Source organism: Astatotilapia calliptera, chromosome 15, assembly GCF_964374335.1.
Source record: "Astatotilapia calliptera chromosome 15, fAstCal68.1, whole genome shotgun sequence".
Taxonomy (NCBI): Eukaryota; Metazoa; Chordata; class Actinopteri; order Cichliformes; family Cichlidae; genus Astatotilapia; species Astatotilapia calliptera.
This window is the reverse complement of record NC_137436.1, coordinates 39088115-39114101: the sequence shown is the minus strand read 5'-3', so window position 1 is coordinate 39114101 and position 25987 is coordinate 39088115. Positions and strand designations below refer to the sequence as shown.

At 41.3% G+C, this 25987-nt stretch overlaps 1 protein-coding gene across 1 annotated transcript; it reads left to right on the top strand.

Annotated features, from left to right (window-relative positions):
* Positions 1–548: 548 nt before the first annotated feature.
* On the top strand, positions 549–25418 carry xxylt1 (xyloside xylosyltransferase 1). The gene is made up of 5 exons (XM_026142859.2): positions 549–689; positions 2117–2744; positions 9110–9257; positions 15917–16049; positions 24870–25418. The coding sequence occupies exons 2-5, from the start codon at positions 2208–2210 to the stop codon at positions 25264–25266; spliced, it is 1215 nt and encodes a 404-aa protein (XP_025998644.2). The 5' UTR covers positions 549–689; positions 2117–2207; the 3' UTR covers positions 25267–25418.
* Positions 25419–25987: the final 569 nt, after the last annotated feature.

Sequence of the window (25987 nt, the reverse complement as noted above, 5' to 3'; positions counted from 1 at the left end):
TAAGGTAGTGCACACAAATGTATTGATGCCTATCTCGAAATTAAACATTTTGAGGTAATTCTCAAAGTCTGTTGTGCTTTAATGTGATATATAAATAAACTTGACTAATGTTCTGTAAAATAAACGAAATAGTGTTTCATAAAGCTGAAACGAGAAATGCACTGGAGAGTAAATAGCTCTATTTTTTCCTACACCACATAAAGGCAACACGAGTCGGAATACGGCTGAAACCAGGTGGGTGTGTTTAAGGTTGTGTCACATGATTCTGTTGCTAGGCTGTTAGCTGGTGGCTTCTCCATCTGATGTTAGTGCAGTCTATTACCTCCTTACCCTAAACTATGCTATTATACACAAATCGTTTTCAGGCGACAGCGATTTGCGCATATACAGCGAAAATTTTAACAAGCAAACCCTGATTAATTCTCTTGATGTGTGTGCTGAAAAATCATCGCTGTAGTGGCTACTCAACGACCCACATCTAGGCACGTTGCTGGCTAGCTTAGCACCCGTTTTAGGCGGGATGTCAACAGGTTTCCGTAGTGTTAGTCTTAGTTTTATCTTTCAAAACGTGAGGAGGCAATTTAGTAAATGAGACAGAAGCTGCCACTTAAACCGAGGAGATCTCAGGACAGCTTACTCCCTGGATAAGCTGATATGGTTGAACCACAGAGATCAAGAACATGAGACAGGCAAGTGGATGCACTTCTGTGTTTTATTTTGTATCATTGGAGTTAGAGTTGGTGTTTACATTGAATATAATCACTGTTTGCCCAACAACAATATTTAATTTGATTTATTTTCTTTATGTAATGCACTGATCCAAAGAATAACATGTTAAAATCAAGACACTCGCATAGATGAGCACAGAATTACTAGCCCCTATATGAAAGATTTTGCCTTTTTAAGTATTTCCTAAGTGCTGTTAAACAGGACAAGGAATGTTTAGCAGATTTTCCAAGCACCCTAGTTTTATTTGGGATGTCTACATGATCTTACTTTAACAAACAACTACCGGGGTCAAAATTAATAGCTCCTTTGATGATAATAGTCTTTTTTTTGGTGGTAATAGTGTGTTGTAGTTTTCAACAATCCCAGCCTATTCTTCTCTTTGGTGAGTTTCTAGATTTTGATGGTCTTTTGGCATGGACTTTGGTCTTCAGTTCAACCCACAGGCTTTGTGCAGACCAGCCTGTAATGTTTACTTCGGTGCTCTAGTTTCTTCTCACCTGACACGCTTCTACTATGCATAATCTTTCTTCGGGTTATTCTTAGTACACTTCAGTCTGTCTTAAGGATATCTGTTCATCCGAAGTCAAGTTTTTCTTAATCTTCAACCATGCAGTCCAATTCCTTTGCAGGGTTCTGCTGATTTTCTTCTTTGAGAATACAATTCCCAACTTGGCTAAGTCATTCACTCGTGCCTTGGCAGTTGTTCTGGGGTCTTTAGACACATCTCTCACTTGTTCTCTTTCCAGAGTCTTTGAAACCTTTCACAGGCTGCCAGGCTTGTTCTGTACTCTGTGACTCTCTTTTAATTTTTTGATGCAACTTCTCACTTTTCTGTTTCTTCGCAGTTGAAAACACTGTGATAACTTTGTGTATCCATCTCCTGCTTTGTGGGCATAAACAATTCTTTTTCTAAATTATAAACTGATTTTGTTTGTTTTTGGCGTGATGCTTTCTCAACTGACAGCACTGTTGTGTCACATTGAAAGACAAGCCTCAGTTTGAGCATTACAAAGTTAAAGCACAGCAGTGGTTTGTGGTATGGTCAGTTTTTCAGGGGGCTAATATTATTGAAATATAATAATGCCGCCCAACACCGACTCTACTCTGGATCTTGCTGCATATCCCAGGATTGGAATAGCAGTGCTCAAGCGTCTTGAGGCGACTGTTGTTGTGATTTGGTGCTATATAATTAAAAATTAAATTAAAATGAAAAACATTCAAAGATGAATTTATAAGACCATGGAAATAAGATCTTTTAATGGCTTAGCCAGAATAGATCATCAATCTTAATGCTTCACTTAGATTTGGCTGATAGGTGATATTTAGTTTCATGGTCCACCCCAAAGCTTAAAACTAAAGCAGATGTTTGTTTTTGTTACTCTTGCAGGAGAATGTGGAAAATCTATGAAATCAAAGATCATGAAATGCTGAAAATCTTCCCACTCACGCTCCCGTTCTCATGACGCCAGCAGGGAGTTATGGGCTTCTTAAGGGTAGTAGCCAGAATCATGGGTAGGATCAGTACATTCAGGTCCTATCAGCTGGTGCTTCTCCTGGCTGCTGCACTCGCTGTTGTAGCTTTTTACTACTTTGGCTCAGAGAGGCAGAATTTCTCCAGCACCACAAAGAGGATCAAGCAGACCCAGGCCAGTCACAACACCAACAGAAACGATGCAGACCTCACCGTGGACACCAGGCTCTCGCACCCGGACGAGCCAAAGGAGCAAGGATGGGAAGAGCGAGGTGTAGAAGAAGACGGCGACGCTTTGACGTCCAGGAAAGCGGACAGTGAGGCTGGTTACCAACATTACCACGTGCTAATGATGTTCACCAAAGTGGACAAGAGCCGGAGCTTGCAGGATAAATTCCGAGTGGCCATGCTGTCCATGGTAAAACACGGACACTTCTTGGAAGGAGAGGTGTTGGTTCTCCACTTTGTGAGTGACCAGGCCAGCCAAGAACTGGGCAAGAGGATGCTGCTGGAGCTTTTCCTTGACACAACGTTTAAATACGAGGTATTTCTCGACACTCACTCCAGTAAATGCCGTTAACTTATTTATTAGTGTTTCTGACCAAGTATCTATTTATTTTGACATATTAGTTTGTTAATAACAAAACAAAGGAGTAAGTGATTTATGCAGTTAAACACTTGACAGACTGTGTTCAGCTTGATTTATATTTCTAAGATATCTCTATTTCTAATGGGGAGGGAAAAATATGTTTATGTAAATTCTTCTTGTGGGTAGCAGATCCTATTTTTAGAGCCCAAAATGCTCATGATCCACACACACTTTCTGGGATGGTATTTATATTTTTGCACTGAATGAGTGAGAAGGGTTTTTTTTTTTTTTTTTTAAAGGGAGCTTCTGATAGAAATGTCTAACTTTTGTAACACCTTGACTAATCACTAAATAGAACTGGTGCGCTTCCTGTGAAGCTACTTGACCTTTTAATCAAAAATCCTTCCGTTTAAGAAACACATTGGCTGTACTTGCTATTTACAGTTGAAACACAGGGGGGCAGTGTTTTCCTGCCAAGCTGATGCCTCACACATGGGAATATCCCTCCCTTATTGTGTTCTTCCTGCCAAAAAACAGGATTATTTCCCCCCTCTTGTGCTCTTTCTGTTACATGCATATTTTACCCACTTTCTCCTGTTTTGTATTTCTCACAGAGCACACCATCATAAACTGGCTTACAAACTACAATCTCCCTTTTCAGATCTTCCTCGACAGGCAGGGCCTCCTTTCTCAGGAATGTCTCATCTTATAAAACCTCTGCTGTGGATGTTCCACTGCTCTTTTATCTTAGGCTGATCGCATTCCTGCTGGGATTGGTCAGGGATCTGCTCGGCTTGGGATCTTGGCAGTTTAGTGGCTGCAGGCTGGATCGGATCCCGTTCAAATGATTCTTTTGCAATCAGACCGTACTCAGACTTTTCTAGTGGACAAGTTTTACTATGCAGAGCTAAGTCCTCAGAGGACTGCTGCATGGATATTAGAAAAATGTTGTGTCAAAAACCCATTTTTGGTTATATTTGCTTAAAGCATTAGCAGGGACTTGGTCAGACAAGAGTTCCTCTGTGTTGGTGCGGAAATGCTAAACCTGACTTGTGGGTATTTTCTTTTCCTTTTGCATTTACTATTTCTGTCACAGTTCTATGTCCTTCTTACTGTACAGATCCAGTTTTGTGCAAAAGTCTTGAGCCACCACTCATATCTTTATATTTGGGTAGGAAAATGGGTGCACGGATTCATTGAAACATGTGCAAACACACATGGAAGTACAGCATAGAAGGGGAAAAACAATTCTAATGAGCTTCAAAGTCAGTATTTGTTCGATCTTCAAAGCAGCCTGAAATCACTTGGGTGAGTTGTCTGCCCATTTCTGTAAGTAGACTTCAGGCTTCTAAAGGACATTCAGAGTTCTTCTTTGTTCTGCTCCCTGTCAAAATGACCCCGCACTGCTTCAATAATGTTAAGGTCTGTGCTCTGCGGAGGCCAATCGATGACTGATGTGTTTTTCTCTCCATGTTTGCTTTTATTACATTAGCAGTGTGTTGGGGATCGTTGTCACGCTGAAAACTAAAGTTGCCAATCTGAGACTTCACAGATGATTTTGAATGGTGGAGCAAAGTCTGACTGCACTTTTCTGCATTCACGATTCCATCACTTTTTGACAAGATCCCCAAAACCTTCGCTTGAAATGCAGCTCCACTGTTGTACCTCTCTCCTGACCTCCTGGTTTTCAGTCCAGTTCTTGTGTAATTTGACGTATTTCAGCCTTTTCCTCCTGTTCCTTTCATTACAGCCACCCTTCCACTGAGACTGTTTGTGATCAGGCTTTAGTAAACAGTAGATGGATCGACTAAGCACCAGATCCATCTCTCAGGTCCTGTTTCAGGTCTTTTCTGCTTTGTTTTTTTCCCTTTTAGACATGACTTTCAGATACTGTTCATCTGCTGTGCACAGATTTTCAGCCCAGCCACCTCTTCCCCAAATCTGCAATTATCTCAAACATCTCTGGCTTGCCACGTATGCTTCATGCTCCTCTCTCCCCTGGTTTCCTCTCAGTATGCTCTCACGTGAAGACGTTTCTGTACTTTCTGTACTGCAGTGCCCTCTCACCTTTAGTCTGATGTAAACACATCTTGACAGTGCTTTATGTTGTTGTTGTTGTTTTTTTAATCCAAGCTACACGCTCCATACATTCAAAGTCGTTTTTTTTTTCTCATCAGTCTCATAATATCATTCCAGACCAGCGATTAAAAAAAACAAAACAAAACACGTTTCTAGATCATGAATCATAAAACTGCCTTCTGCCGTCACCGCCACGAGTACAGCCGCTGTCTCTCCTGCTTAGAGACAGCGGCAGAAACGTATACCAGCAGTTTAGATGGGACAGAGACTCCTCGGGGTCTGACAAGGGCAGTGTTGACATCCTTGTCTGCTCATCTTGAGGCTCATTCCTGTTAATGATTTAACTTTAAGGAGCACGAGGATTAGATGAGTATGTATTTTAGGCTACATTGCTTCCCAGCAGCAGCACATTAAATGGCCCACTTGACATTTGCAGCAGAGAGACTGCAGAGTCACGCTGCCTAGAGGTTACGCACTTTACTCCCTAACCATATTTCATGGAACTCACTTGAGCAGTGTCTCATGCAGTGCTAACAGCTCACGGGAATTAAGCAGTGTTGTGATATAATTCCTGGGTTAATATCTGCGTCCTAATGGCAGTGTTTTTGTGTCAGAGCCATTGTACAATGTGTTAGTATTCTGCAGCTGATAAGAGGACATAAAAGGCAATAACAAGTCGCTCAGGAGGATCTAGGAAACACAAGATCAACTCATAACATGGATTTAATAAAACTCAAGAAGGCTTTTTGAGGTCACTGATTTCTATTTATCCTGTAAAGTTCAGGTTCAAGGACGAGGTTAATGTCTCATATTCCTGAAGTTAATGTCATACTGACAGAGACTTTTGTGTCCACATTATTAAATCCACTTTGTAAGCATCCATCCTCCATGTTTATGTTACATATGTTCATCATTTCTCTAGCTTTTCATTCAAAAACATGTTATTGCTCATTAAGTAAGCGCAAAGTCCGAATCTTTTCAAGCTCTGTGCTCTCTGAAGGGAGCGCTGCTCAAGTCAGGCCACAGAAGTCAAAAAAGGAACTTTTGCTCAGTCCTGGCACGCCTTCAAAAGCAACACGGCGGCTGCCAAACATGTCCAGCCTTTCAAGTTCACTGCTAATATTACTCGATCAACTGATATTTTAAAACATCAGAGCTCGAATGATGTGCTCGAGTTTCTCTGCTTGGTTTTTGTCGGTCAAACAAAAGTGAAAACTCTCTGGCTTTCCATTTATGTGCCACAGGTAAGATTTTATGAGTCCGAGTGTCAGAATAAACATACACAACAGTGTGAAGTTTTGGGGCTTTGAAAGTTGGAACTGGGTGTGTTGCAAAAATAACTACTGTTCATTAAACCAGGACACAGTATTTTAGTACTTTCACATAAGCCTGCACTGGGAATTGATAAGGTTTCCCTGTACCAATATAGATTACCTGGGACGTTTTATGACCTTTTTTCTTTCCTTTTCTTCACAAATCCACCTGAACAATACATTTAACCCCTTAACTCTTTACCTCCTGAAAGCCTCTCGGCCTTCTAAGGCCACGTCCACACTAGCCCGGATAGATTTGAAAACGCTCCGCGTCCACACTGTTTTCAGTCGTTTTTCAGAGTTGTGCGTTCACATTGACAGTGAGGTATTGTGGCAACACCACTAACCTCGTCAAACACCTCAGAGTAAATCATATCACAGAATATGATGAGCTTATGTGGAGGCGAACCGAAGAGGAGGAGTGGACAGGGACAGGTGCTGATAGGGCGAGACAGACGTCTCTCACAGAGTCCTTTAGTGCTGCAGGCAGGCAACATGCTCAAATAGTGCACAAGGTTCAGGTTTTTTATCTCTATAGGATTATTCTGCATCATTAAGCTATAAGAGCAAGTAATGTAATCATTATGATGCCATATTATTATATTATTATTACAATTACATAATGCAGTTTATATATTGTATTATTAAATACAATGAAACATTAAGTGTTTGTACAGAGTATCGGTATCGGATCAGTATCATCGATACCACCCTGGATTTTACTTGGTATCGGATCGAAAAGGAAATCAGTGGTATCGCACATCACTAATGTGTGAAACGCAAGAAGATTCGACCTGCCTCATTTCTGTCTGCCGCTTATTTACTTTCCGGCTCTTTGAAGCGTCGCGGCAGAATGTCGAGGAAAAGCAGCGAGTTTTTAAAATGGACTAACAATGAGGTGGAGTTGTTGCTGCGAGTAACACGAAAGTACAAAGTTGCAAAAGCGAGTGAGAATTAAAGAATTTGAAGAAAAGCTATCTGGAGCACGTACAGACTGATATTAATCTTTAATAGGGCTAAACAACTGCTGTATAACGCCCTCTGCTATCTTAGTTTAATTGGTCACATGACTGCATCATGTTTTAGAAAGTCTGCGTTTTTGCTGTCCACACTGCAACGTGAAAGCACCGTTTCCAAATGTATGCGTTTTCAAGAGCGTTTTCAAAACGCTGCGTTTTCCATCAGCCAAAACACCGTCTCAGTGTGGACGGGAGGCCAAAACGGAGAGAAAACCCAGAAACTATACTAATGGACTAAAACTACGTCTTTGATGTATGCTGTGGTGTCAGAGCTCGTCTTTAAGGGTACAGGGGAGGTCATCAAATATCGTCTGTATGTTGAAAACAGTTAAACCTTTAATTCCTTTAGTGGGAAAAACACCATACAGCTCCTTTAATCTGTGACCTCAGTGAATGCTGATAGATTTAAGGTCTCAGTCAATGCTTTCATGTTGTATTCAATGTAATTGTAACTGTAAATTACGATGGGGGAGGCTTTAGGGCAGGGCTACCTTAGGATGTATTATTTATTTGCTCAGTCCTATCCTTGTTTTGCTCTGTTCAGCTTTAAAACGGCAAGTTATCGACAGATGAAATGTTCTGCCTGAAGCTTTAAGATTTCAGTTTTATTTATATCGTCAGCTCACAACAACAGTCGCCTCAAGGCTTTTTATATTGTAGGGTGAAGAGACTACAATATTAGAGAGAATAGAAAACGCCAACAATCAGGGGAGACTCTGAGCAAGCAATTGGCAACAATAGGAAGGAAAAACTCCCTTTTAACAGGAAGAAACCTCTAACGGGACATCATGGGAGAGAGCTGAAATTGCTAATTGAATCATTTAATCATTAATCATGATAAAATGCAAAAGTATAAACACAAAGAGAGAGAAAAGAGGTGAGTAAAGAAGCACTCAGTAGCTCGTTGGAAGTCCCCTAGCTTCCTAAGCCTGTTGCAGTATAACTAAGGGATGGTTCAGGGTCACCTGATGCAGTCTTAACTATATCTGCTATCAAAGAGGATCATTTTAAGTCTAATCTTGTAAGAGAGTGTTGTTTCCTAAATCCAAACTGGGAGCCTGTTTCATTTTTTTTTTAAAGAGAGAAAAAAAGGACCTGATATCTGAAGTCTCTGCTTACTATTCTACTTTAAAAACCTCTATGCACGTCGTCTAACCCTGCAGTGCACAAGTCCCGGTAATTGCAACGGGTTAAGACTTCTTTTCGCCACACTGACACGTGTCTGGCCTTAACAGAAAGTAGCCCAGCCCAAATCGACTTACTTATTTTTCCTCCTGCAAGAACACTTTAATGATAATCACTACTTAGTGTATTTTTTTAAAATCCTCTTGCCCTAATCTGTAGAGATATCTACTGTACAAGATGTTGTGGGATTTGAAGCTTGCAGAGGCAGCATGAAGGGAAACTTGGGCATAAGAAGGCAGCACCTAATGGAATTTGGGTCGTGGACTGGTGCAGCTGTTTGCAGCCATTGTCTGAACTGAAATCACCAAAACTGAAAGATTTCAGCAGAACTTCCATAGTGGAGTCAGCGTTACTTCATTGGGTCATTCTAATAGGCAGGTTCTTCATTACTTTACTTCACATTAGCTCAAGTCCAGATCTTCTGCTTAGAAAATATCCCATGCACCCCTGATCCTTATCACAGTGCGTAGCTCAGCATTGCTCACTGCTTCAAGTATTTGTCATAATTTAGTCCAAATAGCTTAGTGTGCTGTAAATGGATTTCAGTATGACATAAACATTTGAGTAGACAGTTACCGACACGGTAAGCGGAGGAAGTTAAAGGTGATGAGCTCACTAAACCTGTCCAATGCAGACAGTGGCCTCAAGCTGCACCAGTTGTTGAAAACGATATTATTTTCCCAGCTTTCTTTCACGACTCAATTTTGTTCATATTTTCCTGCAGGTGGTGTTTCATGACGTCGTGGCTCTGACTCAGAAGCTCTTCCCTATTGTGGAAGCCATGCAGAAGCATTTCAGCGCTGGCTCCGGAGCCTATTACAGCGACGCCATCTTCTTTCTGTCCGTAGCTATGCATCACATCATGCCTGAAAGTAAGACGTGGAACATTTTATCCCATTTAGTCCCTTTAGTTCTTATCCTATCTGACAGCAACCGTCGCCTCAGTTATTACTTTGTTCCTTTGCTTGAGGAGAGAAATGTACATAACAGATCATGTTTCACATATAGAGCCGCAAGCTGTTGTTGACGGGTGACGATATGTCAGAAAAGTCTGCGTTAGTTCTCTGGCGTACCGAGCTTTAAATAAACTCAGTCACTCACTTCTTTAATTTGCTGGTGCGCAGCTGGAAAAAAGCAGGTTGGGCAGGTATCTCACATGCACGTGGCATGCTGCAGAGGCCCTGGGGAGTGAGGAAGGAAGGATGTGCTCTGTCATTACTGTCCATACCGGTGCCTCCTGTGTGGGTGCTGACTGTGGGCAGAGATCTCTTCTGTTGTGCACTGTTGTGGATCACTTCAATGGATGTGCAGCATGGGGCATGCAGTAGAGATCAACAATAGAGAACAGCTTACATTTTTCAAATGTTTTCAACGTTACTCCGTATTCCAGTTTAAATTTATCCTAACATGAACAAGAGGGATGAAGCTGAAGTGTGTTCAGCTTGATGGTTGGTGATGGCAGTTGTTCAGGTGAAAGCTTGAAGAGATGAGCCTTTAAGTAATTTTAAGAGACGTTGTTCATCCAACTGTCTAATTGTTAGACTGCTCAAACTTTAAAGCGAATAATTCAAATAACAAATAAAATCTCGCTGGAGATCGTGTCCTTAAAGCGCTTATTGATCAACCATGTGTTGCACGTCTGCTCTGTGTGCCCACGTGGTCACACATTTCTATTTAAAGAATGCTTTTATCTAGAAAGGGCATAATGTGGTAGTTTTGGGACAGGTGGGGGTGAGAGTATGTGATGCACAAAGCTACAGCAGGGTTGTTTTCTAGGCACCAGTCTTTGATGTAACTGTTTCTCTCATCACTGCGTGAGATAAGCAGCAGACAAAGAAGCTTCTGATTAGTGGCACAAGTGTGAAGGATGGACGTTTTGTCAGATTTGTTGCTGTTTTCAAAAGAGAATTCATGGAGGAAATTGTCAGCACTGTTACGCTTTCCTGTACACAGTCTGAATATGAAAATGTTTCATCAGCGCATATGAGAAATGCAAAATGTATTTGAGGTCCTTATGTTAATTTTTATTAATTTAGGTACAGGTTACGCCACACTGATGCTACAGTAGAGTAGCATAACATAAAGAATTCATGAGGACATCAAAACCATGTAAGTGTAGCATGCAGGTCATTAAATGTCTTGAAAACAGATCTATGTATTCTCTGTCCTTTGAGAATAGGCGAGAAATAAAATTGCACAATGGAAAGCTGTTAATTAATGACAAGGTTCCTAAACACTTGTTCTGTTTAGGGGAAAGGTGTTACGTGCTTTTGTGTCCCCTCGAGAGGTAAACGTGCTGCTACTTGAGTCTCTGCTGCGACCTCGTCTTTTGTTTTCCACACAGGGTTAAAGTGACACTGTTAATGTGCGAACCGCTTTGAAAAAGTGACAAAGATGATAACTGAATCCCAGGAAGAAGCAGCGGTTTTGTTGAAAACTGTGATTTTGAGTCGCCTCTCATTTGCTTATATTTTGCTTCCAAGATGCCAGATGTCATTTTTTTCAAGTGGTCTTGAGAGATGGTTTTCCAGTTTTTCTTTGTTTTAGGCAGCAGCCTATTGCAAGAACACATCTTTTCCTCCCCATTTCTTTAGTTGAATCTATAACAATTGAAAACGATAACACAGTTTGACAGGCTTAAACTGGTATTTTTGCACCAACAAGGTAACTCCCAACGAGCTCTCAGCCAAAAACCTGGCACATCTCAGCGTGTTGTACAATGTGTCCTTAAAAAATTTGAGGAAACTGGACAAGGGGAGAATAAAAGAAGCGGCAAGCCCGAAAAACGACCTACACCAGATGAACAGTATCTGAAAGTCATGTCATTAAGAAACATGTAAAAATCTAGCAAAGACCTGACACAGGGTCACACATATCGATGACAGTTTTAGTAGGGTTAAGGTTGTGTCTGTATACCTACCTGCCAGTGAAATCACACATTTTAATGTGTGCAGGTTTTCTGATTTGTAATAATGCTGCTCAGTTTCAGTGAATTGTTTGGTGTCTTGAAGGCGTCTTAATTGAACCCAGGTGGAGCCTAGCTGGTTGTATTATCACACTGAACAACACCAGAAACTCTGTGTTCAAGTAACTGACTTGAGTATCCTCAGCACGGGTTAAGGTTTGAGTTCATCAATCTAGCTAACCTGTTAACCTTATTAGCGTCATACTGGCAGAGAGTAACTTTCAGGAATTTGTTTCAAGTCTACAGTTTTGCCGTTTGCAAGCCTAAAATACTGTCACTTAGACTTAATGAAGTTTGTGAACGCAGTACAGCTGCTTTCTGTTGTCCTGTTTTTCCATTTTATTTTTATTGTTTGTGACTGTAGGACCTCGTTGTTTGGAGTAAACCGTTTATATTGAATCAGGAAACGTACTTTTGGTGGCATTTTCTAGTGAATCTTGGTAAAAGCAGAAAACAGCGTCTCATACGAATAGACTAACATCAAGGCTATTATTACAGCTTAATGAGGTTGACCCACTTTCTTACTTTAAAAATAAATAAATATATATCATGTTAGGTAACAATGTCTCTGTTGTTTTGTTGCTGTGCCTGAGTTTGACCAGATCTGACCAGAGCCTCAGGCAGGCTCTAAGCCACACTAATGACATTATTCCTGCAGTAAATAAGTGAAAGCAGCACCCACACACCTGGCCCAGATTGACCTCAACTCACATATTTTCCACATAACAATATTTTTTTGTTTAACTGTTTGGGGGGGGAAAAGAGTTTTGTATTTTGATCACACGGGGATGGATTCTTTTCAAAAGATTATTTATGTAGAGAAAATTAAATTGAAATAAACAAACAATGTAGAAGTTTCCTACTATTTTTATATGAGTGCGTTTAATTTATGTTTCATATCTTAGACATAAAGATACCGTTAAAGATGCCTTCAGTCTGTTTGGAGATTAGTACATACAAGTTTAAGAAATTAATTAATTTAATAATTAAGAGAGGTTTTCAACAAAAATACAACAAATCTCGTCCTCATCTCTAAATCAAACTAAGCAAATGCACATAAAAGTTTCATTGAAGTTTTGACTTATGTGTACACTGACCGCTTTCAAACGTGAAGTACCCTATTTTTGGGGCTATAAGGCGAACTTAAAATCCTGTAATTTTCTCCAAAATCGACAGTGTGCCTTATGTATGAATTCTGGTTGTGCTTACTGACGTCGAATCGATTTTATGTGGTACACAGCGTTAAAAAATCTGTCAAAAATGTTTTGGTACGACTTTGGTGAGCTATGAAGCCGCATGGCTTAGAGGATTACGGCTACAGTAGTCAGGAGCCTGGCAGAGCCATCTGGGTCCTAAACTCCGTCTCTTCAGGTCCCAAAGTCAAATCAACACTGCGGCATCACTGAGAATTAAAAACTGTCTAAATTCTTTCATCTTTAATAAAATGATCAGCGTTGCTGCTTTACCAGGTGTAACAATTAAGTTTAACATCCAGGCATCCATGAAAACAGAATTTATTAAATGTAACTGCGTTAGAAGTTAGCAGGAAGTTAGCTCGCTAGTTTCCACCTAAACATGATATAGCATGTTCTGACTGAGAGATTTCTGAAACAGTTCAAACGTACAGCTCTGCTATCATTTCCAACATAAATGAAGACAGGAAACTAAACAGCAGTGACGTTTGTAGGGTTACTGAAGTTGGGCTAGCTGGTATATAATGATGTGCTCCTCATACATGCCAACTCTCCTGATTTTTCCGGGAGAATCCCGAATTTCAGTGCCCCTCACGAAAATCTCCCGGAGCCACCATTCTCCCAAAATTTCTCCTGATTTTCCACCCGGACAACAAAAATGAAAAACCATATCCCAGTATTCATAGCGCGGCCTAGCCAAGTCCAGTCTCCAACAATGGCGGCAGCTACTTAGTTTTAATATTACTCTTATTTCTCTTTCTGGGTCGCAAAAAAACTTTTAACATATTTTCAGGCGAGAATGTAGCTGTGTAAACTTCAAATATCTGAGCATTAATGAATCAATGGTACAGAAGTGGAGGAAGCAAGAAGAATGAGATGAGTAAAGTTTGATCTGTTTCTTTATTTCCCAAGAGCTGCCTTTGGGACCAACATGGACTTAATCCATGTTGGTTGGATAAACCATACATTTAGGTTTAGATGTAGAGGGGGGAAAAAAGACGATGTCAAGTTTATTTGTGTAGCACATTTAAACACAACAGATGTTGACCTAAGTGAGAACAACAATCACTATGACAATTAGGGGAGGAAAAAAGGAATTACAAATCAGCACAAGAACATAGTTTATTTAATTAAAAGAAGGATGAAAGCATAATTATAAATAATTAAAGATAATAATAGGGCTGGGCCATATCATACCGTTCACGGTAATACCGGTATAATGTTGGGCAACGATAAGAAAATGAAATATCGCGATAGAATATGGGTAAAACGCACATGCGCAGTGCCTTTGTTTTCATACGCACATGGCGGAAAAAGCACGGCGGCAACGGAGAATGTGGAGGGCGAAAGCGGCTCGTTGAATGAAACAGATGAACCAGAACTGGTTTGTAAAAATGCTGCAACTTCACTGGTGTGGAACTGGTTTAACTTTCGTCCGTCAGATACACAACAAAGCACTATTTTTGGTAGCGCATGCTAGCGGGCCGTCGTTATTACCGTGTTGTTTGGAAAATACGGGGCATTTAAAATCAATCCTTTGATTTTTCTGGAAATCGACAAAGCCCCTTATAATCCCGTGTGCCTTATGTATGAATTCTGGTTGTGTTTACTGACCTCGAAACGATTTTATGTACACGGCGCTCGAGAATCTGTCAAATGTTTTAGTGCGACTTTGCTAAGCTACGAAGTCGCACCGCTTGATGGATTGTCGGAGCATTATGGCTATCGTAGGCGGAGCCTCGCGGAGTGATACGTACTGTGCTTCAACATAATATTACGGTATTGTGTGTGTATAACCTCTTTTTAAGTTTTGTGGATATTATACATGGTTATGCTGAGGATGTGTCGGCCAGTTTCCACTGGAAATGCCTTTTGGTTAAACTGTCAGCGAGGAATTTGCATTTGCACTGTAAAATGTTTATATAACTTTAATGCACATAAAGAACAGCTGCTTGTTTAAGTGAAAATACATTGATGTTTTTTGGGGGGGGCGGGGGTTTGCACTAATAAAGTTGTGAAGTTGTAAAGTATTTTGTCTAGTGTCAATTATGTCGTCAGTCATATCGTTATCGCAAATTTTCAAATGTATATCGTGATAAATATTTTTGGTCATATCGCCCTGCTCTAGATAATAATATACGATAATAATATAAAGACGTACAGCAATGTAGGAGCTGCAACAGGGTTCTTTGTGTTATCATTACTCAAAAATGCAAAAAGATAAATGTTGATTTGAAAACATGCAGCTCCGCTTTCACCTTTAGAGGACTTTGTGTTGAGTTATTGGTCCAACATCAAACCCACCACATTACGATGTTGTAAGAACTGAAGGCCCTCTTCCTGTTACACTCACGCTCGTTAAGCCATGTTAGTACAAACAAACAGCGCTGACCACGCAGAGATTACGCTTCCTAGCCCCTCTGTGTTGCCACAGCACATTCGGGCATTGTGATGTGCAGCTTCCTTGTTTGGAGAGCACAGAAAACAGGTTGCTGCCGCACTGCTGAGCCATCGTCTTTTCACGTCACTTGTTTTAACAGACAGAAGCACTTAAATATGTTTATGTGTGACCTAGCTGAGTTTTTCTAGTGACTTAAGCAACATTAAATAAATAAGGTCACTGTCTTTCATTGTACGACCGCATTAGTAAGACTGAGGAGACATTTAATCACCAGACATTTAAAAACGAGAATGATGTTCTGAAGTGTCCTGGATCTCAGAAAGTCGCCACATCTTTTCAGTCCATCGGCTTTAGATGTTGTTAACTCGACAGCCTGTAGGTGTTCATCGTTGACTTTACATCCGAAGTTGACACAAGTTTTCATCAGTTCATAATAACGTTGTGAGCACAGTGCCTCATTCCTGAGCATTTCCCATCCTTTCATCACTATGCCAACCAGAATAATATAGGAAGCTGAAACAATGAACTGATGAGGGCTCGAATATCCTGGTTACTGTTATTACAGGTTCTTTCCCAGACCACAAGATGCAGTGTTAAGCATTTACTCTGCATGCTACGCCACTGTGTTCACGTTTCGTCATATTCCTCTCCACATTTTCTTCTCGTGCATGTTTCTCATTTCTAGGTCAGTGCTAACATTGCACAGAGAGAGGCCAAACGAGCCACCTCGGAGCAAAACCTCTGTCAGTGTCTGCTCTTATTTCCTCTAACTCGGTATTCCTGGAAGGGCCAGTTCTCTCACTAAATGTTGTTATCCAAGCTGAATGATGTGCTAGTGGTCACGGAAATGGATCCTTCAGGGAGATTTTACTCAGAAGTACATTTTCTTGGGATCATTTTTAAAATAGACAATCTATTTCCATTATCTGTTCAACTTAGTCTCTGCATTTATCCTCTGTGTTTCCATTTCAGGTCTGACGCGCATAGTGCAGCTTGACTTGGACCTGAAGTACAGGACCAACATCAGGGACCTTTTTCAGGAGTTTCACCGGTTTCCTCCAGGAGCAGTTATAGGGATCTCCAGAGAGATGCAGCCAGTATACAGGTAAGCAGTGCAGACCTACAGAGCACCTACTAGGGAAATCTGAACCTGCCAGTCGTTGGAAGCTTCAGACTGACACCAGTCTGCTGCATCTTGACATGCACATGAATAAAAGTGAGGCTCTCTGCTTTTAACTTCGGCGCTCTTGCTTTCAAGTGTTCGCTCAATACGTCAGTATAATTTCCGGCTCAGGCTAGATCAAAGGCTACCATCTGTCATGAGGAGAGACTCGACTGCTGGGCTTTGACTTTTGGCGAGAAAGCATCCTCACTTTGTTTTTAAATTGTGCCAAAGTAAAATTCAGGTGTCAGTCTGACAAAAACAAATTACACCCTCTTTCAATTCAAAGGTTTTGTATGTCTGGATGTAATAAAGAAATTCATCTGTTCCTAGCAGGTCTAAAAATGTGATAACTACAGCCTCAGATTAACAGTGGCACACAGCATATACTATATTGTGTCAGTATGTATTTAACAAAGAGCATATAAGAAGGTCATAAACGGCTAAGTGCACTTGATTAATTGAGAAATTTTGTCAGTTTTCTGGTCTGGAGCGTTCAGGTGTGTCTTTAACACAGTGCCAGTGAGGAAAGACGTCAGCAGTGATGTTAGAGAAGCAATTGTTGCTGCTCATCAATCTGGGAAGGGTCATAAGGCCAGTTCCAAACAATTCGTCCATTATTCTACAGCGAGAATGACTATTCTCAAGTGCAAAGCATTTAACACTCCTTCCCAGGAGTGGACGTGCCAGCAAATTCACCCCGAGGTGAGACCACGATGCTCATGAAACTGCAAAAATCCCAGAGCTGCATCTCAGACTCTACAGGCCTCATTCAACATGTTAGATTAGTGTGGCTTGTTTGGATGGGTTGCAAAAGGAAAGCTTCTTCTTGCTAAAATGGGGCGACCGTGGCTCAGGGGCTTGGGAAGCACATCTGTAACCGGAAGGTCGCCGGTTCGATAGTGGCATTGCAAAGCGTTTTGGGTGCCTTGAAAAGCGCTATATAAATCCAATCCATTATTATTATTATTATTATTATTATTATTATTATTATAAAAACAACACGGCAGCACGGCGTAGGTTTGCAAAGCTGCATCTAAATGGACCACAAGACATCTGGAATAATGTCGTTTGGATAGATGAGAGTGTGAGAGGTCCCGGGTTCGAATCCCGGGCCGCACGGCTGTGACAAAAACCCAGAGGTGCATAGGAATGTTCCAAACTATTTTATTATTTTTTTATTTCATGTTAAGTTGAACCTGGCTGAAATAGTGTGTTGGGACCAAAAGAGAGCAGCGCATAAACAAATGCAGGTAAACCTCAATGAACTGAAAGGGCACCGTCAAGAGGAGTGGACCAAAACTCTTCAACAATAATGTGAGACACTGATAAAGTCATACAGAAAGCAACGAGACCCCAAACTTCCTCAGTTGTCGGAGGTGGTACAGGCGCTGCCTAGCCTTTTCGGACTGGACCTGAATGTGGGCAGACCATGTCAGATCTGAGGAGATGTGGACACATATGGATACATATCAATGTCTGTTTTATATGTGTTTTGGTCACCAGTACCACTTTCGACCGATAGTGTGACATTAACATGATTTAATCCACTGGCCTGACAAAAAGTAAGGGAAAGGGAGAGAAATAGAAAGTAGAGAGAGAAGACAGGAAGCAGGAAGTTCATCTTCATCTGCTAATTCTTCTGTCAAATGAAGTATAAAGTCCCTGAAGGTGACAAGCAACCCTTGAATTGATCGGGATCGTGCATACATACGTTTGTAAGTGGTGTAAGTGTACATACCACATTTTTAATGAAATATTAATAACCGGTTGAAACGCTGTACAAATCTCAGTCGCTCTTGTTGACCCCAGATGGATTTCAGCCTTTTTGCGACTCACATGCATGCTCACAGTTGGTGTCTCTCACAGTTGCTAAGTGAGAAGGAACATCAGAGGTCTGGTGTCCAGACTGATTCACAGGAACCTAAACGCTGTGTGTCTTTCTCAGATACAAGCACAAATGAAAAAGTTGCAATGCAGCCTGTAACAGGAAATTAAGCAGCCTTTCTGATTGTAGTTTCAGGATTTTCATGCGAAATGAAACGCTGGGATTGTGAAATATCGACATGAGGCGAAATTCCTGCAGAATCTGAAATTAATTAGAATTTGATTTATGAAACTGCATCCTTTTCAGGGTTTTGGAAAAAGACATCTCTGTTATGTGTTTGGCAGCTATGGAAGAAATTAACTTCATTTACTGGAGACAAACACAGTTTAAGGGGAAATGCTTTGAGGGGAAATGAGGCTCTCATATCTGCAGAGACTCATATTTCACCTCTGTCGTGCCAGCATCATCCTAATGCGCTTAACTTATTTGCATCGTTTCCAAGTAGTGTTGCTAGTTTATTATTTTCATATTGTCATCTGGACTTGAAACTTGAACCTCGAGCACTTGTTGCATATCTGGTATTTATTAAGGGTGTATTGGACTTTACCTCAGCTGAACCAATCAGACCGGCTACCCAGGTCTTAACTATACCTCGATTTAAAGGTTCACGTTAATAGATTTGTTTCTAGAAGCATGTTTCGCCATTCAGCAAGGCTTGGTACTAATATGTCATTTATCTTTTCTCCAACTATGAAGAAAAGACAAATTCCCCAACACTGAAATCTGAAAACTAAACCCACTGATTGACAGTCCAATGAGATACACAAGAAACAGCAGGTGAACTGAAGATAAATAACACAGTTCATAAATAATTGTTGTCACTTCACAGCGAAGATTCAGAAAACGATTTAAAAAACAAATACAAGAAAAAAATCTTTGTGGAGAAGGAAAAAGAAGCGTTTTTCACTGGGAATAAAACAATCAGTCAAACCAGCAGGGGTCCTTTTGAAAGCACCCGTATACAGAAATTCAAATGGAAATTTTTGGAGAGTTTTTACAGTGAAAAGGGCTCCACATGTGGTAACAGGCCTTTACTACGTTAGTCAAATGGTTTAGAGGTCTGGCGGACTGTCCCTAAATACTCTGTCCGATCTAAAATCTGGTTTGTTGTAAAGTTTATGAGATGATGTCAGTGTTACAAGCTGTGTTGTCAAACCTGCTGATAGAGGAATGTCCTAGATTGTGACTTTACACTTGCTCCGATTTATAAGTCAGATTTATAACTGGCTTAAAATGAGATTCTGCAAGTGGCATAACTATGAGGTCAGACTTAGAAGGCCAAGTTATGACAACTATGGTGAAAATGTTGTTTTGAGTCTCTCATGCCAGAATAATAATTGAGGATTTGGCAGGAACCACGATGAGTCACCTGTTAAGAAGTGCTCTCGTCCTGCAATTCATATTTATCTCCTGTCTCTCTCTCAGAACTGCCAGGAGTAAACAAACTGTTCATCACTCACACTCAGAATCCAGCAACACGCCAGTTTGATTCATACAGTACAAAACTCTGAGTGCCCTCGTTAGGCAGTGGAAATTTATTAAATCCTCTTGGACATGAGGATCCAGCGCTCCGATGTGGCGCTCCAGATTGAATCTCTTTCCTCCCGTCATCCTCGGCTCTGCAAACATGTTTTTAAAACACTGCCTTAAATGCTCATTATATTTTATTAACATACAAAGGCGTTAAAATAAGCAGATGTGGTAACAGATGTCTGGTCAGGTTCTCTCAGTCTTTTCAGCATTCCTTTATTGGCTTTCTTACCGTTGCATTTCTGAACTTTATGAATGAAAGGCTCATAGGTGCATCTATTCGAAACCTTGGATGAGTTTGAATCTCAGTGACCTCGACCTCAAGGTCAGAGTAAGTTTTCTGAAACTGTTGTGAATGCAATAACTTGAGAACAAACCAACATAGTAAGTGTGTCTGCTGGGAGGGTGATGGGTAGCTGCATTGCCATACTTATGAGGGGTTGCCAGTATTTAACGTACTTACTGGTGTCTGCACCCACAGAAGTGAAACTGAGCTGCACGCTAATAAATCTTAAAAATGGTTACTTTTAGTGGAACATATGAAGGAGAGAAGACTTCAGTGTATACACAGTGATAGGAAAACCTGACAAATGCATGGATACATTGACGAAATACCAGCTGTTGCATAGCCTAATGAGCAAGCAAGCCTATAATTACTTTGTTTCAGAAAGGTACAAGCTTTGTGCTAATCACTGCTGCTGCTGCTGCACTACTGCATATTACTATCAAACTGACCAATCACAGTTGTTGAGGTCTGTGTTTCTGCAAAGGGTAATTATATTTCTGTGAAGATTCACATCAAGCTCTGTACACTGATTTAGTCATTTTGTGTGTGTGTGTGTGTGTGTGTGTGTGTGTGTGTGTGTGTGTGTGTGTGTGTGTGTGTGTGTACACACAGGTAAACAAGGGCCCCCGATTTTCAGGCTCTTTGTTCCTCAGCTGATTTTTTTTCCCAGTTTTCTCCAAGATAATAAAACAAACACACCAGGTCCGTTTAGACTACTTCACTGTTTTCCACTCCAGTGCAGCATCAAAACAGGACGTCACTGTGTGTGTGTTTGTGTCGATGTCTGTGTGTGTGAGATAGTGAGACTCAATGAGCCAAGTCCAGGTGGGAAGTTTCATGCAGGAGCAGCTGCTATACTGGTACAAACACGGGCAGGTGGTTTCCTGTGGGCTCTTGAAGATTGTGTGCTAATAAAACAATTAATCAAAAAGTGTTTAATTTTAGAAAGAAGCCAAATAAGGATAACAAGTCACAGGTTTGCTTTCTTTGCACTATTTTTAAACCCTTCACTAAGGTGGCTGTAGACAGGAGGTAGAGCAGGTCACCTACTGATCGGAAGGTTGGTGGTTCGGTTCCTGGCTCCTCCAGTCTGCATGTCAAGTATCCTTGGGCAAGATACTAACCCCAACTTGCTCTCCGATGCATCCATCGGAGTATGAATGTCGTTAGAAAGCACTAAGTGTAGATAAAGTGCTTGTGAGAATGGGTGTGATTTGGTGAATGAGGCATGTTGTATAGAGCGCTTTGAGTGCTCCGTGAGAGTAGAAAAGCGCTATATAAGAATCAGTCCATTTACCAATTTTTTCCAGCAATTTCTCAGGCTTTTCTTTAGACATGGCTTACACATCGTACACAGAGTGCTTGTGTATGATAAAGTACAGGAAATCTTGTCAATGTGAAGTTACAGATTAAGATTTCAAGTGCACGTGGTATTGAAGGCGACAAGTGTGATATTAATATCGTCTTCTCTGCAATGCCTGTGCATTAATCTTATCACTAACCCCTAATAACTCACGCCAACCAAAGTTAAATTCCTCTGTAGCGAATGCGTTTCTACGGCCACATTTATATGTTGTTTGTAATGCTTTGTTTGCTCTCAGGATTTGATTGATGCTTGCTTGTCATGTGTGTTGGAGAAGTGCCATCAGTGGAAAAGCAGTGTTTGTGTGTGCATGCTAATCAGTAAATCTGGTGTCTCTGTTCTTCCCAGTGGTTTACCAACACTGGGAATCCCCACTAATGTCCTCCTGTGGGCCTGGACAGGCTTATTCAGCAGCAGAATACCAAGAAATCGTATATCAACTTAAGTTTTTCCACATTAAGCTCAGTGTCTGTCTCTGCACTGACATGTGACTCACTCACTCTTGCAGTTTGTGGGGGTTAAAAGCACATTCCCCGAGCTGCAATTGATTTTTCTCCTCTTTCCTTTTTAAAGGAAATTTGAAAGTGTTGACAGCGGTTAGCTTTTGCGTCACTGAAATTCTGGAGGATATTGCTGAAGCCACTGGCTGAGATCAATAGAAAATACAGAGATTCAAGTTTTTATTGTTTTTCTTTCTCTTTTTTTGTTTCGAGGATTTGTTTTTGTTCCAATTGCAGCGACAGGTCAGGACCAGTGTAATGTCAGGATGCATGATCCAAATTAAATAAGTAGCACTGACTCTGCACCCCAAAAGAAAGAAGCCTTTTATTTAATTACATGTAACCCAGACTGAGTGAACATTGGAGAAGCCTATCCGTTATCTGTTTGTCATCTCTGCATGCTGTCCTGTTAATTGGCCTCTAGCTAATGGACTTGATAATATTTAAATTTTTGAGACTTGCTATTAGCGAGGCAGAGTGCACGTCCTCTTTTCCTGTGCCGAGCAGAGAGAGGGCTCTCAGCTCACACTGCGTTTTGGTGCTAATGGACCGAGCATTATGCAGGAGAATACATCCTCCCACCAGCCACACTGAGAGCACATCCTGCCCCTGAAAAGTTCATTATTGGAAGAAATGCCCCGTGCCTCTTCCCTTGCAGCTGTCGTCGTAATGTTTTAAAACCCCAGAGACATGCTTACATAAGTGTCACAGCCACGGGCGCACACAATGAGCAGCGAGGGAATTGCTCTCTTTAAGCTTTGTGTTTTGAGGCTCCATTGTGTGATGCATCCCACATGTTTCCCCTTTTTGCTGTAAGATGATACCGAATGCTTAATATGAAATAATGACTAATGTAGCACGGACACTGAGACACTTTGTCATTGATCTTAATAAAATTAGATTTTGCATCTGGCGGTCAGCATCATCATCAAGAACAGCGAGTCTACCATGATGCCTTCATTCAGTCAACAGAATTGCCAAACGTTGTTTAACATGACGGTGTTAAATGACTTTAATCATGCTTTTTAATGACTCTATTCTAAAATTTAGCTCTTTATCATCTCTTCTATTAAAGCGTCTCTTTTGCATCCATCCTGGAATTTTAATGTGTTTTTGTGTATCCCAACTACAGACGAAAAGGGCCGGACTTTTCATTTGCACAGCCCAGACTCCCTTCTGTCGGTTAGCACATTTTTTGCAGTTATCAGAAACCAGGCTGTTTCATATTCTGAAGAAGCAGAAGCATGCATTTGGAGGGGATGGCAGCACAGACTGCCCTTGTCACCAGCTACTGCTTTTCATTCTTTCACAAGTGAGAGAGACACTTGATTTGAAAGGTTGGCAGTGAAAATTCAAGGCAGGAGAGGACGGAGGTGTGAAGAGTATGAGCCCTAATCTGAGCTAGTGAGCTTATTTGCTCACTTTGAGTGAATGTGGTGTGAGTGTGCTGGTACAAAGCCAGAGAAAGTCTTTGTGTCACAGCATGGAGAGCCATTCTCTATTATTTGCTCAGTTTTCTAACCTTCTCCAAACGTAGAGCGGAACGTTTCATTAGAGTTTAAAGGGCTTTTCTTGGGAATATGCCTTGCCAGTGCCCGGTTAGACTCCATTAACATTGCGTATCATAGATTCTAAAAGGTGCTTGGATGCTTAAAAATATTCCTCAGAGATTTTTTTTTCTCCCACGTTGACATGATTGCATCGCACAGTTGCTGCAGATTGGTTGGCTACACGTCCATGATGCGAATTTCCTGTTCCCCCACATCCCAAAGGTACCCTGCTGGACTGAGATCTGGTGACTGTAGAGGTCATTTGAGTGCAGTGAACTCACTGTCACGTTCAAGAAACCAGTTTGAGATGTTTTGTGACATGTGGCACGTTATTCTGCTGGAAGCAGCCATCAAAAGATGCGTACGCCGCCACCACCGAATCGTTAACACTACGCAGAATGGATCTATGCTTTCATGGTGTTTGCCAGCTTCTGACCCTGCTGTCTACCCTCAGTTTCTTGTTCTTCGCTGACAGCTAAGAACAGGGAAATTTTGACTAATATTAGCTTCACATAAACTCTGGAATGCATTTTTGTCCAAAAAAAGGACGGTGTCCTGTTGCCTTATTTGTCATGTCTGTAACTAGTAAGATAGAAGTCATACATTACTGGCCATCATGATGCTGAAGAAAATGCAATTTATTGTTCTTAATGTATTTTACTCAGTGCACACTTACTTACTTACTTACTTACTTACTTACATACTCCCTCAGAGCAGCAAAACAGAAAAGTAAATGTTCCCTGACTTCACCATGTTTACTCTGGATGCATCTCAGTGCACATACATCGTGCAGTGCACGTAGACACAGTGAATGTCTTTAAAATGATAAATACTCCACAGGGGCCCCAAGTCCCCAGTCACTAACCACCACACTCTATAAAACTGTGAGGATAAGCTACAGCTGCCAAATATAGGTCAGCAATAATACGAAAGTGTGACTCAGAATCTCCTGCTCCCACAAGATTTGATCAAACTGCACACACACAGAGAAAGACAAATGCATACTGTGTGTGATTTTTATTTATTCTTTTTCATTTTTTTGCCGCTCACATGCATTTATTTATCCAAAAAGTCAGCAGAGCAGAAATTAAATGAGTGGTTAATTTTGTTTTCTGTTTCTGCGTTACTATTTCATCTACTGTAGCTTTCCTCCTCTGTGGCCCAAACTAAGAATAAGCTGTATCTGTGTGTACGTGTGCACAAGCAAGCAAGTAAGAGCACATTTCCATTCATCCTCGTCTTCAGTTGGCACGAAACATCTTCGCACCAGCTGTCAGTACACAGAAGGAGCATTTTGTACTTTCTTGAAGCAAACACTTCATCCCCACCCCCACTCCCTAAAAATAAAAATGGTACAAGCAGCAGCATAAAAATCCTGATCTCCCTAAATTTGATAGGGACGCCTAAACCACAGCAATAGTTTTCCTGACAAATGCATGAGGGAAAGAAACAAAAGGTCATGACGACTTATGTTTCTTCTTCAAATGAAGTCATCAGTTTATTCATCAGTCTGAAAAAAGGCAACTTTCCCTTACCTCCAACCCTTCATATTCAACCTAGTGTTTTGACTGTTACACACATTTTGCCCAAATGCACTTCGACATGCAGACCCATCCTTATTCTGGCACCTCTTCTTTTTTCCTCAGGCACACTTTCTGGCAGTACCGGAAGGAGAACCCTCAGACCAGAGTCGGGGAACCTCCTCCTGACGGCCTCCCGGGCTTCAACAGCGGTGTGATGTTGTTGGACCTAGGTGCTATGAGGTCCTCGGCTCTTTACAATAAGCTGTTGGAGCCCAGCAATGTGGCCAAACTAGCAGACCAGTATCGCTTTAGAGGCCACCTGGGTGATCAAGACTTCTTTACCATGATCGGAATGGAGCATCCTGAACTGTTTTACTCCTTGGCGTGTGGCTGGAACCGGCAGCTGTGCACCTGGTGGAGGGATCACGGATACGGAGACATATTTCAGTTGTATTATCGCTGCGATGGACCTGTCTATATCTATCATGGGAACTGTAACACCCCTATACCAGACGACTGAGGTTTACACTGGCTTGATACTACAACTGTTTTCATTTTATGGCAGTTCCCTTTTGTGACCGCAGTCAGATATCTTGCCCCCTGCTGGCCAAGGGGACCCCACCCCCCAACAAGATGTGGTGTTTGTGGAAGTTGTTTTAGCACAGGTCGCCATTATGAGTGAAAACAGCTCTGCATTACAGTCGTACAGAGTAGTGTATTAACAGGAGGTTGTTTTTTCCGGTACTACACACATGACATTATGATGTAATGTATACAGGTCCATGTGGGATTTGAGCCCGTCACTGCAGAAGGATTTTACTGCTCTTTCATGTTCCGCAAACGCATAAACTTGTTTGCTAGTTTGGATGTGACTTAGACCCCAGCCACACAGGCGTACAGACTGGTGTGTGGCAACCAGCGGTCGTGAGGGAGCTGTGAAGGAGTTGTGAGTGGTTGCTTGAAAAATAATTGCTAAAGCACGAGTCACACAGGCTGGGAACCTTTGGGAAAACTGTATTCCTCTCCTGGTTGGCAAAAACCTTGGAATTGCTTTGGCTGGTAGCATATTGGCCTGAGCTGCAGTGACAACATGAAAGGTGCGCCACACTTTTCCAGATTTTACTGCAGCTCTGCTAGTAGTTAGCGAGTGTTTGCAGACAGCATCATGTAAGTACGGGCAACTGTGGAAATCTGCGAGCAACCAAAGCAATCACTGTGAGGTTTTTGGTGCGTTTCCTTCT

Excerpts from the sequence above, each read along its gene's own strand:
- xxylt1 (XM_026142859.2), top strand. The coding sequence starts at position 2,208 with ATGGGCTTCTTAAGGGTAGTAGCCAGAATCATGGGTAGGATCAGTACA. Across the intron at positions 2,745-9,109 it reads ACACAACGTTTAAATACGAG|GTGGTGTTTCATGACGTCGT; the intron begins GTATTTCTCGAC and ends ATTTTCCTGCAG. Across the intron at positions 9,258-15,916 it reads GCATCACATCATGCCTGAAA|GTCTGACGCGCATAGTGCAG; the intron begins GTAAGACGTGGA and ends TTTCCATTTCAG.